A 15,634-nucleotide genomic window follows, 5' to 3' on the forward strand; every position below is an offset into this window, starting at 1 on the left:
GTTTTGATGGATAAATTTGCTTCATCAATTTTATTTAGCTAAATTCACAGTTAATGCAGAGTTTCATATTCTTAATTTACGTCTTTGTTACACATTCTAAGATTTCAATTATTTTAAAAACCCACTTATTCATTCAAGATTGTAATTTGCATGGTAATGAACAATGGGTTCTAAATTTCTTCAAGGTGTCTACAGCAATTTAAAATACCATGAATCTTTTCAATTGGTAGCAGCTGACTTAAGACCTTTATAAAAACCAAGTTTAAATTCATTTAATGCATTCATTAAAATTCATTGTCACTGTTTCCCTTGTGAGAAAAATGTTTCAACTGCTGTCTCCCAGACTATATATTGAGCAATGCAGTATGTTTTCAATTGATTAGCATAATTTCACTTACATATAAATTTATAGCCAGAACAAGAACTTAGCCTCTTTGAATGGCTGTCCAGTCAAAACAATAATAATGTATAAAATGGATCTTGGGGGGGGGTCTGACCTCCTGCTTAACATTATCAAACCATGTTTCCATGTATTCTTGGAAAATACTTTAATTATATGCAAATATTCTACCATACTACACATCATTTCTTTAACCATTTCCCAGTGTTCATTTATATCACTTGCAGTTTTTTGACATTATGAGCAGCACTGTGATGAACACCCTCACCCATAATTTTAAGCCAGACATTGTATCTTTAGGATAATGTTAAAGAAAGTGGGTCAAACAGTGTAGGTGGTTTTAAGGCTTTTAATATACTTTACCAAATAATCTCCAGAATAGCTTGAACAACTGTTATCCAACAATATGTTAATATGCCCACAAAGTGAACTTGGTTGGAAATGAAGCAAATTCAACCACAGATCTCTGAGATGCTCAAGCATCTCAAAGCTATCACACCAAAGAAGCAAGGAGACAGTTATTATTGGTGATGAAGCCAAATTCAAATTCTTTAAAATATTACTCAGCTCTGAAAAACAAACAAAACCATGATTTGATTAAATCATGATTATTTAAAAATAATCAATAGAAAAGCTTTCCACAGAAAGTCTACAGTGTTTTCCCAAAAATAAAGTTAAAAAGAAAGAGAAAAGTCAGTACCAAATGACCAAAAATTTTTATTTAACTAAATTCTATTTCATGCATAAGCATGACAGTCTCCCCTGTTTATTAGACTTTGGCAATAAAAAAAAACAAGCAGCCTTGTATAGAACAGTGAAAATGCCAAGGGTGAGGGCAGGCTACAGTTTTACTGTAGGATAAATATATATATTTTTAAAAGTCCTCTCTCCCTTTGGCCATATCAACAATCAGTTCAGATCATTAAATACAAATTTTCAAAATCACTTCTTCACTTCGCCAAGATCTTCAATGCTATCATCATCCACCTATAAAACACAAATAATTACATTGCATGAGTTGTGGTATCAACTAACATGGAAGAAACTGGCTTCAATAACTTATTATTTTTTTAATAACTTACTTCTGCAGACACACATATTCCAAATACTCACCTCTGGCCATTTTTCCTGAATGACATCAATTATGTCATCTGTAAAGTCTCCCTGAATGATGATTTCATCCTCCCCTGTTACTGAGGCACCACAGGAGAATTTCTGAGCAAAAAATCTTTGTGCTTCTTTAAGATCAATTTCTGTTATTTTAAAAAAAGAAACAGCAAGACTATAATTGTAATCATACATCAAAGATATTTTCCCATTTTGAAATTTAATCTGCATTTTAAATTCATAAAGCAGATTGTGTTAATGGGTTTCATGTTCCCCTCAGAACAATAATTAGAAACTACTCACAGGAAGTGATCTGACAATTCAACTTCTATTCTCAAGGTCAAATAAAGCATCAGTACATAAAAATAAGATCATCCATACTATTCATAACTCATACAATAAGATCAAAATAAATCCAGGACACATTAATTGCAACTTTACATATATATTTCCAAGTTCATGAAGTTCTTTTGTTTATCCCTTTTTTATGAAAGAAAAATTTACAGTAGAGAAACAAGCCCAATATTTATGATGTGGTCTAGTGACTGTTTTTCAATTCATGTTGTCTGTCAAATGAAGGAATCTATCCTTCCCAGTTTCACTATTCATTCAAGGCCTCTAGGAAATGAAGGGGCTTTGAAGCAGGACATTCTGCTACTAACCACCTTCTCTTACCCTCTACTGTTGTCTCAGAGGGGACAGGTAATTTTGCAACTGAGGGAAGCCTTCAGGAACAGAGGAGCAGACTGGTAGGTTTAAAGGGAAATCTATCTAGCCCTCCTCATTCTACGTAAGTGCCCAAGCAGAAATCCTTGAAAGGAAAAAGTTAAACCAGTCCCCTCTGCAAAAAATCTTTAAGTTGCTTCAAAATTTGATTTTGGGAGTTCCTGTTGTGGCTCAGTAGAAATGAACCTGACTAGTATCCATGAGGATGCAGGTTTGATCCCTGGCCTCACTTAGTGGGTTAAAGATCCAATGTTGCCATGAGCTTCTATATAGGTCCAAGATGTGGCCTGGATCCTGCGTTGCTGTGGCTGTGGTATAGGCTGGAAGCTGCAGCTCTGATTTAATCCCTAGCCCTGGAACTTTCATAAGCTGCAGGTGTAGCCCAAAAAAGCAGGAAAAAAAAAAAAAAAAGATTTTGAAGCCACAGTTAGAAACACAAAATCTCATTTTGGATCCTCCTAGCAAAAAAACAGAACTGTAAAATTTTCATGATATCAGACTAAATTAGAGAGAGGATGGGAGTTCCCGTTGTGGCACAGTGGAAATAAATCTGACAACCATGAGGTTTCGGGTTTGATCCCTGGCCTCACTCAGTGGGTTAACGTTCTGGTGTTGCCATGAGCTGTGGTGTAGGTTGCAGACATGGCTTTGATCCTGCGTTGTAAGCCAGCATCTGTAGCTCCTATTTGACCCCTAGCCTGGGAAACTTCATATGCCGCAACTGCAGCCCTGAGAAGCAAATAAATAAATAAAAAGAGGATGAATAAATGAATGTAGTTCACACATTTTAAACATACTTAAGCTTAGACTCACCAAAAGTTGCAAGGCCACACACTCTTGTTACGTATTTTTTCTTTGCTCTTGGAATTTTGGCTATCGTAACTTTTTGTGGTACAGTCTTCTTTTTTTGTTTTATTTGACCCCTTCCACCTTTATTTATTAAGAAAGAGCTCAGGATTAGTTGTTTGGTTTTTATCATAAATACACAGTACCATCTTTAAATTTCTTAATTCTCAAAAGGTATCAAATGTTAATTTCTAAAGCTTCCTTTTTTAATACAAAATTAATAAACACATGCATGAGTGTTCATTCAATCAGTACTTATTAAGTACTATATACACTGCACTAAAGACTAAGGACACAAAGATGAACAGACCAAGACCACAGTCCCTGCACTCCAGGGATTCTCAGTCTAGTGCAGAGAGACGAAAGATAAAATAATTTGAGCAACCAGATGTATACTGTAATAGGCCCCCTGAATATGGCACCACATAGCTATGTAGAGGAATGGCTTACTCTGCTTCCAGAGGACAGAAAAAGTTTCCTAGAGGAAGTGGCATCTAAGTTCTTGCAAAATAAGGAATGGTCCACTTGAAGGGAGAAGGGCTGGGGAGATATAAAAAAAGGATATTCTAGGAAAAGGAAATAAGTACAAAGATAAGAAAGGGCATTATATTTGAGAACTATACTTGTATTTTTTTTTTTTTTGGACAGGAAAGTAGGACTCATTGGTTGGCATTGTGTAAGCCACTGCACACCAGACGCCCTTGGGGATAAAAGCATGGTTGGCTTAACTGGCTGCAAATACACTTGCCTCGATGAAGGAACCTTATGGATATGTAGGAGAGGAAGCCAGAAAAGCAAAGATTATATACCAGTCACTGAAGGACTAGTACATCATGCTCTGTCATTTTATACTGCAAAGAAGAGAAGCCAGTGAACAACTGACTATGCAGGAGTGAAATAACCAATTTATGTTTTCTCAAGATCACTGTACAGTGTGGAGGATGAGTCCATGATAAGCAAGTGTGAGAGGCCACTGAGAGGTTCCTACAGTAGTTCAGGCAGAAATTAAACAAAACCTAAATAGAGAGTTCCCATAGAGGCTCAGCAGTAACAAACCTGACTAGTATCCATGAGGATGCGAGTATGATCCCTTGCCTCGCTCAGTGAGTCAAGGGTCCAGAGTTGCCGTGAGCTGTGGTGTAGGTGGCAGATGCAGTTCTGATCTGGCGTTGCTGTGGCTGTGGAACAGGCTGGCAGTTGCAGCTCCAATTCAACCCCTGGCCTGGGAACATCCATATGCTGCAAATGCAGCCCTAAAAAACAAAACAAAAACCCTAAACAAAGTAGGGGCAACAGTAATCAGTAGACAAGGATAAACAGAGGAAGGATTTAGGACTGGTTAAAAGGGGCAACAAGAGAGAAGCTAAGACGGGTCTCAGGGTTTCTGGCTGAGAAGACTGGATAAACTGTGCCATCAATACCAAAGGTAGAGAAAACAAGATGCAGATTTGGGACTTAGTAAGTTTATTAAGGAAATGCTGCACTGGAGGTGTCTGTGGAACCATGAGCATTTCCAATCTAGAGACATGGAATTTGGGAACTGTAAGCATAGAGTGGTGGCGCAAGTTAAGGATGTGGACAAATCACCCAGGGAGGAGGTACAGGATGAGAAGGTAAGTGGGCTGAGGACAGAATCCTGGGAAACAGTAACTTTTAAGGAACAGAAGGGAGAAGAGAAGTCTGCATGTAAGACTGAAGAGGAGTGAAAGGACAATGAGGGAGGACACACAACACCTCAAGGGAATACTCTTACCATCTGGCAATCACCTAGCTGTTTGTGACCCTTGTTAGAAGAGTTTCAGTGTCATGGAAGTCAGGTTAGGATGGACTGAGGAGTACAGAGTGAATGACAACTCAAAGGGGGTAGTGAGTCTAGTCTTACTAAGTCTGGCTAAGAAGGGAAGAGGGAGGTAAACAGGGCAAAAAAAGACACAAGCTCTTGGGGGCATTTTTCTTTGAAGGCAGAGTCCTACAAATATTTGTAAGCTAATTTCAGTCAGGGGAGGATTAATTAAGGAGAAGAAATACACGGGGACAGGATTCAGAGCATGAGGAATTTGTTTTACAAAGAGAGGTAGTGAGTTCCTGTTGTGGCTCAGCAGAAACAAATCTGACTAGCATCCATGAGGATGCAGGTTTCATCCCTGGCCTTACTCAGTGGGTTTTAAGGATCTGATGTTGCCATGAGCTATGGTGTAGCTCAGACTGGCTCAGATCTGGCATTGCTGTGGCTGTGGCATAGGCCAGTGGCTACTGCTCCGATTTAACCCCTAGCTGGGAACCTCCATACGCCTTGGGTGTGCCACTTAAAAAAGACAAAAAAAAAAAAAAAGAGAAAGAGGAGAGGCATACAGGTATATGCAACAGTTATAAAATTCAACTGAGCTAACAGAAGTAATGAGAGAACAAAATCTTTTCTCAATGTCCTCACTCTAAGTAGAATACACAGGTATTTTAATAAGGTAACAAGATTTTTAAGTCATCAACAAGCTATCTGGTGGCTTCTTACAGCAAATAAAGCATGTTTTCTTAGGTCCAATTTCCTGATAAATCCTAAATCATATGACATCCAGTCATCCTGAGAATATGCTTCTGTATCCCTCTGTGGTACACATAGCGAATTATAGTAAAAGGTAGATGATGCTCACTTTGGAAATGCTTTCATTTCTTATTCTAGCAGAAGTAGGATATGTTATATAGAATCAAATCATAGATTCTGGTCTCACCTCTCTTTTGTTTTTTCTTCTCTTCTTCTTCCCCTGCTGTACCTTGACCCTCAGTAATTCCAGCTTCTTGTTTGGGTGAATTTTCTAGATGTAAAAACAAAATCCAAAAGCTTCATGTAAACCTTGAAAAAAATGACCTTTGAGGCACCTCATACACAAATTAGATATTTTACCAACAAAGGAGTGTAACATTTATGAAACAAATGATTCTATTGCTAGATTCCTATCAAGCCTAATTCTGAAGTCATTATGGTAGATGTATGGTGACATGAGACAAGAAGTCTTTGATATGTGAAGATTGTAATTTTTTAAGCCACATTAAAGGCACACATAACACTCAAGACTCCACAGGAGTCTAAGCATACTAATTCTGTTAACAGCAAGCCTGGTCTTGGATATGAAGTTATACCCTAGGGGGTCATGTTCAGGGCCCACTACGAGGACTGACTATAACATCAGATTGGGGGGTTCTTATACAGCCACGGACAGTGACTATGTTGTTTCAGGGATTGGACCTCAAAGAAACGACCTCAAATAGGGGACTAACACTATTGGATACACCTGATAGGCCTGTTTCCAGCCCAGGATTTTCATTCTTCCTGCTACTGCCTTCGTTTTTACCAATCTTGTGAAAGAAGCCATCAGTTGTAACTAACTGAGGATATCTGTTCTCTTCTGCAGGCTTCTTAACCTCTGAAAATAGCAACTCTTCTTCTAGGAGCTTGGGCCTAAAATCTAGCTGCCCTCTTTTCACATATCAGAAGACTGTCAGCTCTATCTTCAAAATATATCCACAATCGGACCATTTTCATCACCCTCATTGCTACCTTTCTAGACTAAGTCATTATCATTCTAACAGACAACTGCAGGAGCCATCTCTCTGGTCTCCCTGCTTTGCTGACTATGCCTCTCTCCAGTCTACTCTTCTTTTTTTTGGGGGGGGGGGCACCCACAGCACATGGAAGTTCTTGGGCCAGGTATTGAACCAGTTGTGACAATGCCGGATCCTCAACCCGCTGCGCCGCAAGGGAACTCCCACTTCAATCTGTTTGTGACATAGCAGCCAGATGATGTTGAAACAAAAGTCAGATCTTAGTATCACTCTTCTACTCAAACTGCTCCAACAGCTCCTCACCTCACTGAGAGGAAAAGTCGAGATGCAGCCTTTAAGCCAAGGTCCCTTCATTATATTTCTCTGACTTTATCTCCTATTTTTCTCCCTGTCCTTCGATAAGCTCCAGGAACAAAGATCTCCTTGCTGTTTTCTAAACATGCTGGTAAGCATCTGCCTCAGGTCTTTTGCACTAGCTGTACCATCTGCCTGGAATGTTCTTCTCCCAGATATCCAAATGACGCTCTCCCTTACTTTAGGTCTTTCTTCAAATGCCATCTCTGCAGCAGAATCTTTCAGGCCTAACTAAAATTTCGAATTCCCTCCCAACAATTCTTATTTCTTCACTCCATGCTTATAATTTAATGTACTTATTTGTCTTGTTTTACTGTCTCTCTTTATGGAATATAATTTCCAAAGAGTAGGTCTTTTGTTTACTGCTTTATCTCTAGCATATAAAACATTGTATAGCATATAGTGTACTTATAAGAAAATAAGTTGTTAGATGAATGAGTAAAAATATACATGCCCTTGTATCATTTACTCTTCTTTATATAAGAAAGTTGAGGAGTTCCTTTGTTAACACAGTGGGTTAAGGATCCAGCATTGTCACTACAGTGGCCCAGGTTGCTGTTGTGGTGCAGGTTCAATCCCTGGACTGGGAATTTTCGCAGGCCTTGGGCGGGCGAGGCAACAACAACAAAAAAAGTTGATACCCTGACCTATCCTTTCTCAGAGATAAGACAATGAAGCTGTCTGTATTTTTACATAAGGAATTTTAACCCAAGAGCTTAAAACAGTTTTAAAGTTAATATCTTTAAAACAATGCCTTATGTGCATGTTTCAGGTATATAAACTTTGACGAAAGAAAAAAAAAGAGTTCATACCTACAGTAAGTTTTGCAAACTCATTTGGAAAATTCTTCTCTAACCACTGTCTACATTTAGCAACATCAGGCATATATTCACAGTACTGGAGGGGGGGAAAAAAAGACAAACTGAATCACAACAGTACATCTGTAATCATTTTAATTAAAAATCATTCCCTATGCTTCCTATATATAGAATGATAAAACCAACTCCCACCTGACATCTTATCCACAGGAAATGCCCCATAAGATATTAAAAGTTGAGTAACACCTCCTCCTGCAGCAATTTATTTCCTATCCACAAGCAGATGGGCCATTAGAAAACGGGAGTTCTCTTATAGCGCAGCGAGTTATGAATCTGTCGTTGTCACTGCAGCGGCTTGGGTCACATCCCTGGCCTGGGAACTTCTGCGTACCATGGGCATGGGCAAAAAAAGAGAAGAAAGCGAGGAAAAGGAAGAAACAAACAAAAACAAGTATGTCTGTTTCATCCTTTGGGTACATTAACAGTCTCTCATTATTTTCAAGACTTGCCCAGAGCCAGACTTAGCAACTTATCAACAGAAAAGTCTTACACATTATTTATGCTTTCTCTTCTCTGTTAAGATGTTAAATTTTGGCCTTAAGGATATTCTTGTTTTATTAGCTGACTATTCATGAATTCCATGTAAAAATCAAAACATATAGCCAAGTGCAAGAGATGCACATATGTGACTCAAAGTCTAAAGAAAACAATTTGCATGACCACATAATTATTCTAAACCAACGTTCTCTAAAAAGGGTTGAAAATCTGCCATCAAAAAATAGAAAATGAAAAATAAGAAAATTAAGTTCCCAAGTTAGCTCAAGTCAATGATCTCAAATGCAAAGTTAAAGAACTCTGAAAAGGACTTACCTCTGTTGGTAATGAACAGACTGGGGAAATGAGAAAAAAAAAAGATTTAAAAATATAAATAAATATGTATACACACACATACCTTAAAATAACTTTAAAAAAAATCTGACAAAATGCTTCTATATTTTCCTATAACTTTTCTGTAACACTTTCAAATATTACCCCATCATGTGCCTTTTTTTTTTTTGCAGCAAACAGCACATGGTTAATAGAGATATTATCTTGATTTCTTTTTTTTGATCTAAAGAATGTCTCTTCAGTTGATGACACATCAAACTATACTATCTGGCATGACTTAAGGTTTTACCACAACCACTTCAATGGGTCTGAAACTAAGCTAAGATGGGAACAATTCCCCATATAACAAAGCCTGAATGGAGTTAGTTATTGCTTTTGATAATCCCACCAAGACACCTACTACTTTTTATTCATACTAACGTATTTACAGATTTTAGTAGCACTTTTACTACCATTTCTTTGCCATATACTTTTCCTTTTCTTTTTGATGTTTGCTACATAAGATAAAGTATGAATTTCCTTCCTTAGAGGGAAAGTTGCTTCAATCTTGTCAATGAATAACTGAAAAAGGCTAAGGAACAAGAAAAACTCAAAAAGCTTCCCTGTTTTTAACTATAATTGTATTACTGCATAAATTGCTTATTTTATTTTTATTTTTAAGGTGAGGAATGGAGTAGTTCAGTGTGCCCAACACCTTGATATTTGTGAGAGAGAGGAAGGGTGGTATAACATTACTAATTAATTACTTCATACTGGGTACATGCTAGGCACTTTGTTCTCCTTCATATTATGTTTAATCATCACAACCCTATAAAGATATACCATCCCTGTACTACAAGTATTAGAACACGTAACTCATTTGCATCTCATTAAAACAGGACTTGGGGAAAAAAAAAAAAAAGAACAAGATTTGAACCCTGGTCTGTTTCTGAAGCTCGTGCTCTTAACCACTAAATTAGATCATACAACATAAAGGCAAGGCTGCTATATGCCAGCCCACCATCACTCTTTTATCGATGAAGCCCTGAAAAAGGCAAAATAGCTCATCCAATGACACAGCTGATATATGGCAGAAGAAAACTGAATCCAGCATTTATTTCAAGTTTAGAATTCTTTTCCCTAAAGCTCTCCCTGGTTAACCAGAGCTAATTATGAAAGTTCAAGTTCAAATACTAGAAGGTAGAGATATTCAGCCACACTTTCAGGATATAATTATAGGTTAAATCCCATTACAGCAAATATTAAAACCATAAAACTCTGTACACCACTTCAATAATATTCAGTTCGGCAAAATTCTAATACAATGAAAAACTTTGGACAATTCTTTCAAGTTCCAAGTTGTTATTTGCTTTTAAAGTCAGTTTCTCTCCACAGACGACTGTGTGTACCTCTTTGTATTTAATTTAAAAGATAAAACTGGGGGAGTTCCCGTCGTGGCGCAGCGGTTAACGAATCCGACTAGGAACCATGAGGTTTCGGGTTCGGTCCCTGTCCTTGCTCAGTGGGTTAACGATCCGGCATTGCCATGAGCTGTGGTGTAGGTTGCAGACGCGGCTCGGATCCTGCGTTGCTGTGGCTCTGGCGTAGGCCGGTGGCTACAGCTCCGATTCGACCCCTAGCCTGGGAACCTCCATATGCCGTAGGAGCGGCCCAAGAAATAGCAACAACAACAACAACAAAAGACAAAAAGACAAAAAAAAAAAGATAAAACTGGGGAGTTCCCTTCGTGGCGCAGTGGTTAGCAAATCTGACTAGGAACCAAGAGGTTGCGGGTTCGATCCCTGGCCTTCCTCAGCGGGTTAACAATCCGGCGTTGCCGTGAGCTGTGGTGTAGGTTGCAGACGCAGCTCGGATCCTGCGTTGCTGTGGCTCTGGTGTAGGCCGGTGGCTGCAGCTCCGATTAGTCCCCTAGCCTTGGAACCTCCATATGCCGTGGGAGCAGCCAGCCCAAGAAATAGCTAAAAAGACAAAAAAAAAAAAAAAAAAGATAAAACTGGCAGGGAGAATCTGAGCCCTGTCATGTGTTCTGCTGTTGACCTGTGGCCACAATAAAATTTATGAATTTGCTACTTATAAAACTGCAGCTTTTCAAGGAAAAGATCTAGCTGTCACTAATCATATCACTAAGAGTGGAACAACCTGACATTATGTACCTGCTGATGTGATGCAATATGAAGAACAAAGCCTCATCATCCATGAAACCTTCTGCTCTGATCTCAATGTCTGTGTCCCGTCAAAATTCATATTGAAATCCTAATGCCCAATATGATGGGAATAGGAAATGGGGCCTTTGGGAGTATTATTCTTCTCAATAGCCCTCTGAAGTAGGGTCTACAGTTATCCATTTTATGGATGAGGGAACTGGCCAAGGTCAACCAGTGAGAAAATGGCTAAGCCAGGATTCAAACTCAGATGACTTCAGATTCTGAAGCCTCAGTCTTGTAGATAAATGTTGCCTGGGAAATGACCCCATCTTAGTTGCTCTTGTTTCTCACTATATTCTAACCAGCATTCTGCTCCAATCACCCCTTATTTGCCCTCTACCTTGAAGATACCATATTAAATCTTACCACATTCTTTTTTTTTTTTAGGGCCACACCTGCAGCATATGGAGGTTCCCAAGCTAGGGGACAAATTGGAGCTACACCAAAGCAACAGCAACGCCAGATCCAAGCCTAAACCACAACTCACGGCAATGCCGGATCCTTAACCACTGATTGAGGTCAAGGATCGAACCTGCAATCTCACGGTTACTAGTCTGATTCCTCTCTGCTGCACCAAAGTGAGAACTCCACCACTGTATAATTCTAAAGAATTCCTTCAGCTTTCTTTGCAAATTCTACCTATTACCTAAGGCTTCTCACTCCCTCACTTCACCTTCCCAGCTTCCCTCTGAACAAAGATCCCTCCTTTTCCTGATATCCTATTTCGTAGTTATAGTCAGCACAATTTAATATTCCCTAAGTGCTTCTCCTACAACTAGACCTTAAATTCCTTGAGGAAAAGGTAACTCCATCTCCATCTTAATGCCTGGAGTATCAATACAAACTAAGGAGGGAAATAAAAATAAACCTTTCTTAAAAAGATTAGGGACCTCTGGTCAACACATTATCATTGGGATGGATTGTTATTTAGTGCAGCTGTTCAATCCATCTTAGCTGACATAAGCAACTGAACAGGATGGCTTTCATATACTGTAATTCATCAATTTTTATTTTTTTTCCTGTTCTTAGAGAGATTCATCTCATACTGATGGTATATCAATCTAACAATTTTTTCTTTCTTAGTAGAACCTAAAATAATGGTGCATCTTATAAAATATGGAGACTTAGGAATAAAATATGGAGACTTAGGAGTTCCCATCGTGGTGCAGCAGAAACAAATCTGACTAGGAACCATGAGGTTTCAGGTTTGATCCCTAGCCTCGCTCAGTGGGTAAGGATTCGGCCTTGCCATGAGCTGTGGTGTAGGTCGCAGACGCAGCTCGGATCTGACATTGCTGTGGCTCTGGTGTAGGCCGGTGGCTACAGCTCTGATTGGACCCCTAGCCTGGGAATCTCCATATGCCATGGGTGCAGCCCTAAAAAGGACAAAAAGATAAATAAATAAATAAATAAAATAAAATATGGAGACTTAGATTCGATGAACTAAGATATAAAGAATAATAGCTCTTAAGAACATCTGACAAACAAGGATGGATAAATTATACTAAACTGACATACTTTCCTAATAATAGCACTTACTGCATCCCATTTTTATGTTAGTTGCTGAACTAGCTTTATAGGAATTATCTAACTTAAGATGTAATCATCACCTTCATCTGACCATAAGAAACAGACCTCTAATCCTAAGTGAAATCAGGTAATTTGCCCAAGGTCACACAGCTAGAATTTAAGCAGGAGCAGCTGACGCCGCCCTAGATAAGGATGCAATCCTTGGTCCATGACTCCAAAGGCAAACAGTTTAACCATATAAGACCAGCATGATAGCAAAACTCAATCAACCCCACAAAAAGTCCCCCTGTCTACTCTTTGAGGTATTTTACACTAATTTTATTTCAAAGATATTTAGTAAATAAGTTGATTCAACTTTTTAACTCAGTGATATCACCTTTCCTCTAAAGTAATTAAACTCCAGATGAAATCTCTATTACACACACAAGAATGTAAGGTCCATGAGAACAAGAACCTTTTCTAACTTATTCCTTATTCAGTCTCCAGCACTTAAAACATTGCTAGACACATAATAAGTGGTTGAAAATATTTACTGAAGGAGCTCCCACTGTGGCCCAGCAGGTTAAAGATCAGGCATTGTCTTTGAAGCGTCGAGGGTTCAATCCCAGCCCACTACAGTGGGTAAAGCTCTGGCTGGTAGCTGCAGCTCAGATTCAATCCCTGGCCTGGGAACTTCCATATGCTGTGGGTGTGGCAAAAAAAAAAACTTACTAATAAAAGTAATATTTACTTGCCCTTTTACTTTACTGTCTTGTATCTTCAAGTTTTTCTGAACCTTTCCAAGATGCTAGTAAAATTAGAGTATTTCCAATTCACAAATATTTCTTTTGAAAATGAGGAAAAACACTCAAAGGGGAAAAAAATTTGATTTATATTTTACTAATTAAACCCACTTTCCCAAGACCATCCCATCACTCCAACCTCAACATTTTCCACTTGTTATTGACATCAGCCCTATACTACACTAAGACAAAGCTGCTTATTTTTTTTTTTGTCTTTTTGCTATTTATTGGGCCGCTCCCTCGGCACATGGAGTTTCCCAGGCTAGGGGTCGAATCGGAGCTGTAGCTGCCGGCCTACGCCAGAACCACAGCAACGCGGGATCCGAGCCGCGTCTGCAACCTACACTACAGCTTATGGCAACGCTGGATCCTTAACCCACTGAGCAAGGGCAGGGACCGAACCCGCAACCTCATGGTTCCTAGTCGGATTCGTTAACCACTGCACCACGACGGGAACTCCCAAAGCTGCTTATTTCTCCACAGAAATGCATCAAGCTTTATCTTGGCAGCCCTTTGCTTCATCTGGGATGCCCTTCCCCAATTCCTCATCCAGTCCCTGCCATCCCTTAAGAATCAGTACCTTCCAAGAAGCTCACCTTTAATAGCTAGACTAGGAAATAACATTAAGCTGAAATGATCTATTTGCCCATCTCTATTGGACTGCAAATCTCTCCAGGCCAAGTAGCAAGACACAAGTCACAAGGCTGGGAAAATCTGTTAATCCATGCCTCCTTTTCCCCAATCTCCCCACCTCCCAATTAAATATTCACCAAATGACAAAAACAGGAAAAAAGGATTACTACCAGCAAATGTGAAACCACTTATTTTAACACATAATACAGTGAATAAAAGCCATTTGCTGCCTTCCAACACTTGCCTCCGCAGTAAAGGACTCGAAGTGGGTAATCTGCATCTAACTTGGTATTGCTCTTCAGGTCTCCTTTGCAATCATGCCCACCAGATTCAGAAATGTCAGCAGCCATTTCACAAACCTGTAAGCAAGGAAAATAACACAACTTCACTCTTTTGGAGCAAGACTCCCAGAGAAATAGTGTTCAGGTGTAGCCTCACCTCCTCCTACTAGAAATCCCCCTACCCCCCAAATCTGTTTCAATTCTCTGCTGAATTAAAGGTACAATTTGCACTAGGATTCATAAAATAAGTAATCCAGTCAACTGTATTTCAATAAAAAAATTTTTTTAAAGAAGTAATTCGGGCACATTCTTTTCCAGGTGTACAGGTGAGATTCATAGCTAATGGACCATGACAACTAGGGGGTGGGGGGGTACTCGTGGAAGAGGAAGCAATGGGGAAAAGGATGGGGAGGGTGACCTCGGTAGAGGCGGGGCAAAACGTCTGGGGGTGATTTGGAAGGGAAGAAAACTGCAACAACAGAGAAAAACCACAAAGCATCTGAAAGAAGATGGAAAAACCTAGGAAGAAGGGATGGGTCACCGGAAGTACCCGGAGTGCAAGGTGTAGGGTCGGCTTGATGACAAGGAAGGGACGCTGAGGAGTCACGAAAGGGGATGGGAGTGGGAGGGGGCAGGGAGGCCAGAATCTGAGGAGAGAAAATGCGGGCAGAAGTACCAGGAAGGGGCAGATGTAAGAGCACTGAGGCGATAAGGGCGGCCAGATGTGGGGGTGCGACCTGAGGTAAAGGGGCAATCCCGGGGACACCAAAGGGGCCCATGTGGGCGGGGGTGTGGAGACGCCCGGCCCAGCCCCCTTCCGCCGGGCAGCACCTCAGCTTCCCCCACGCTCTCTACGAGCTTCTTGGAAACGGGAGAGGCACGAGGGGTCGTTACCCAGGCGGTCGCACAGCCTCCGCCGCCTCCGCTCCCGCCACTACCGCCAGCTGAAGCGACACATGCGACTCCTCTTCCCTGCCCAGAGCCGCCCGAAAGCCCGTCTGCCAGCCGCGGTCCCGCGAGACAATAACCCTTTATCGCGAGACTAAGGCCGCCGCTGGGCGGCTGTCGCGAGAAACCTGAAGGCGGGGGCGGAGAGGATTAGGGAGCCTGCGCATTTTGCTCGGGGGCGGGGCTAAACAGTCTAGCGGCTGACAGCCAGCAGGCGGTGCTCGTTATCCGTAGCACAGGATGGGCGGTCCGCGCACGTCAGGGGTCGCGACGCGAAAGCGGAGACGTGCGTCTAAGTCAGCAATGACTCTTTATTACTGGGTTGGGAATGTTGCCCAGGGGTCTGGGGTGCATCCTGGAGTCCTGACTAAACCTCCAGCCTGTTGTATTAAGTCATCCTCCGCAGGGAGATTGCAGCTGGAAAAGGCCTTTGTTTTCATTACAACACCATACCCTACATTGGCAGAATTCATCGTGAAAAAATGAGTGCTATTTACATTTTTCTCGTCTCCCCACAATCTCACCACCCTATTTTCACAGCTTCCTCATATTTACCACT

At 40.5% G+C, this 15,634-nt stretch overlaps 1 protein-coding gene and 1 pseudogene across 5 annotated transcripts; both read right to left on the reverse strand.

Annotated features, from left to right (window-relative positions):
- Positions 1 to 735: 735 nt before the first annotated feature.
- DENR (density regulated re-initiation and release factor) lies at positions 736 to 15,158 on the reverse strand. Of its 5 annotated transcripts, none has more exons than XM_047761153.1 (8): positions 15,022 to 15,157; positions 14,091 to 14,205; positions 8,680 to 8,699; positions 7,804 to 7,888; positions 5,806 to 5,889; positions 3,047 to 3,163; positions 1,514 to 1,653; positions 736 to 1,387 (listed from the first exon to the last, which is right to left on the reverse strand). In XM_047761153.1, the coding sequence occupies exons 2-8, from the start codon at positions 14,194 to 14,196 to the stop codon at positions 1,343 to 1,345; spliced, it is 597 nt and encodes a 198-aa protein (XP_047617109.1). In that variant the 5' UTR covers positions 14,197 to 14,205; positions 15,022 to 15,157; the 3' UTR covers positions 736 to 1,342. The 5 variants fall into 5 exon arrangements, with proteins under 5 accessions (XP_047617109.1, XP_047617110.1, XP_047617111.1 ...); XM_047761154.1 differs by having other exon boundaries at positions 14,959 to 15,157; XM_047761155.1 differs by having other exon boundaries at positions 15,104 to 15,142.
- LOC125117128 (uncharacterized) lies at positions 3,732 to 3,817 on the reverse strand (annotated as a pseudogene).
- Positions 15,159 to 15,634: the final 476 nt, after the last annotated feature.

The sequence above is a fragment of the Phacochoerus africanus genome, chromosome 15 (genome assembly GCF_016906955.1).
Source record: "Phacochoerus africanus isolate WHEZ1 chromosome 15, ROS_Pafr_v1, whole genome shotgun sequence".
NCBI lineage: Eukaryota > Metazoa > Chordata > Mammalia > Artiodactyla > Suidae > Phacochoerus > Phacochoerus africanus.

What these genes read in the sequence shown, in the direction of transcription:
- DENR (XM_047761153.1), bottom strand. Translation starts at nt 14,196, where the DNA reads ATGGCTGCTGACATTTCTGAATCTGGTGGGCATGATTGCAAAGGAGAC. An exon ending in TCGAGTCCTTTACTGCGGAG is followed by an intron (nt 8,700 to 14,090) that starts GCAAGTGTTGGA and finishes TCATTTCCCCAG; the next exon opens with TCTGTTCATTACCAACAGAG. An exon ending in GAAGAAAAAACAAAAGAGAG is followed by an intron (nt 3,164 to 5,805) that starts GTGAGACCAGAA and finishes TAATAAATAAAG; the next exon opens with GTGGAAGGGGTCAAATAAAA.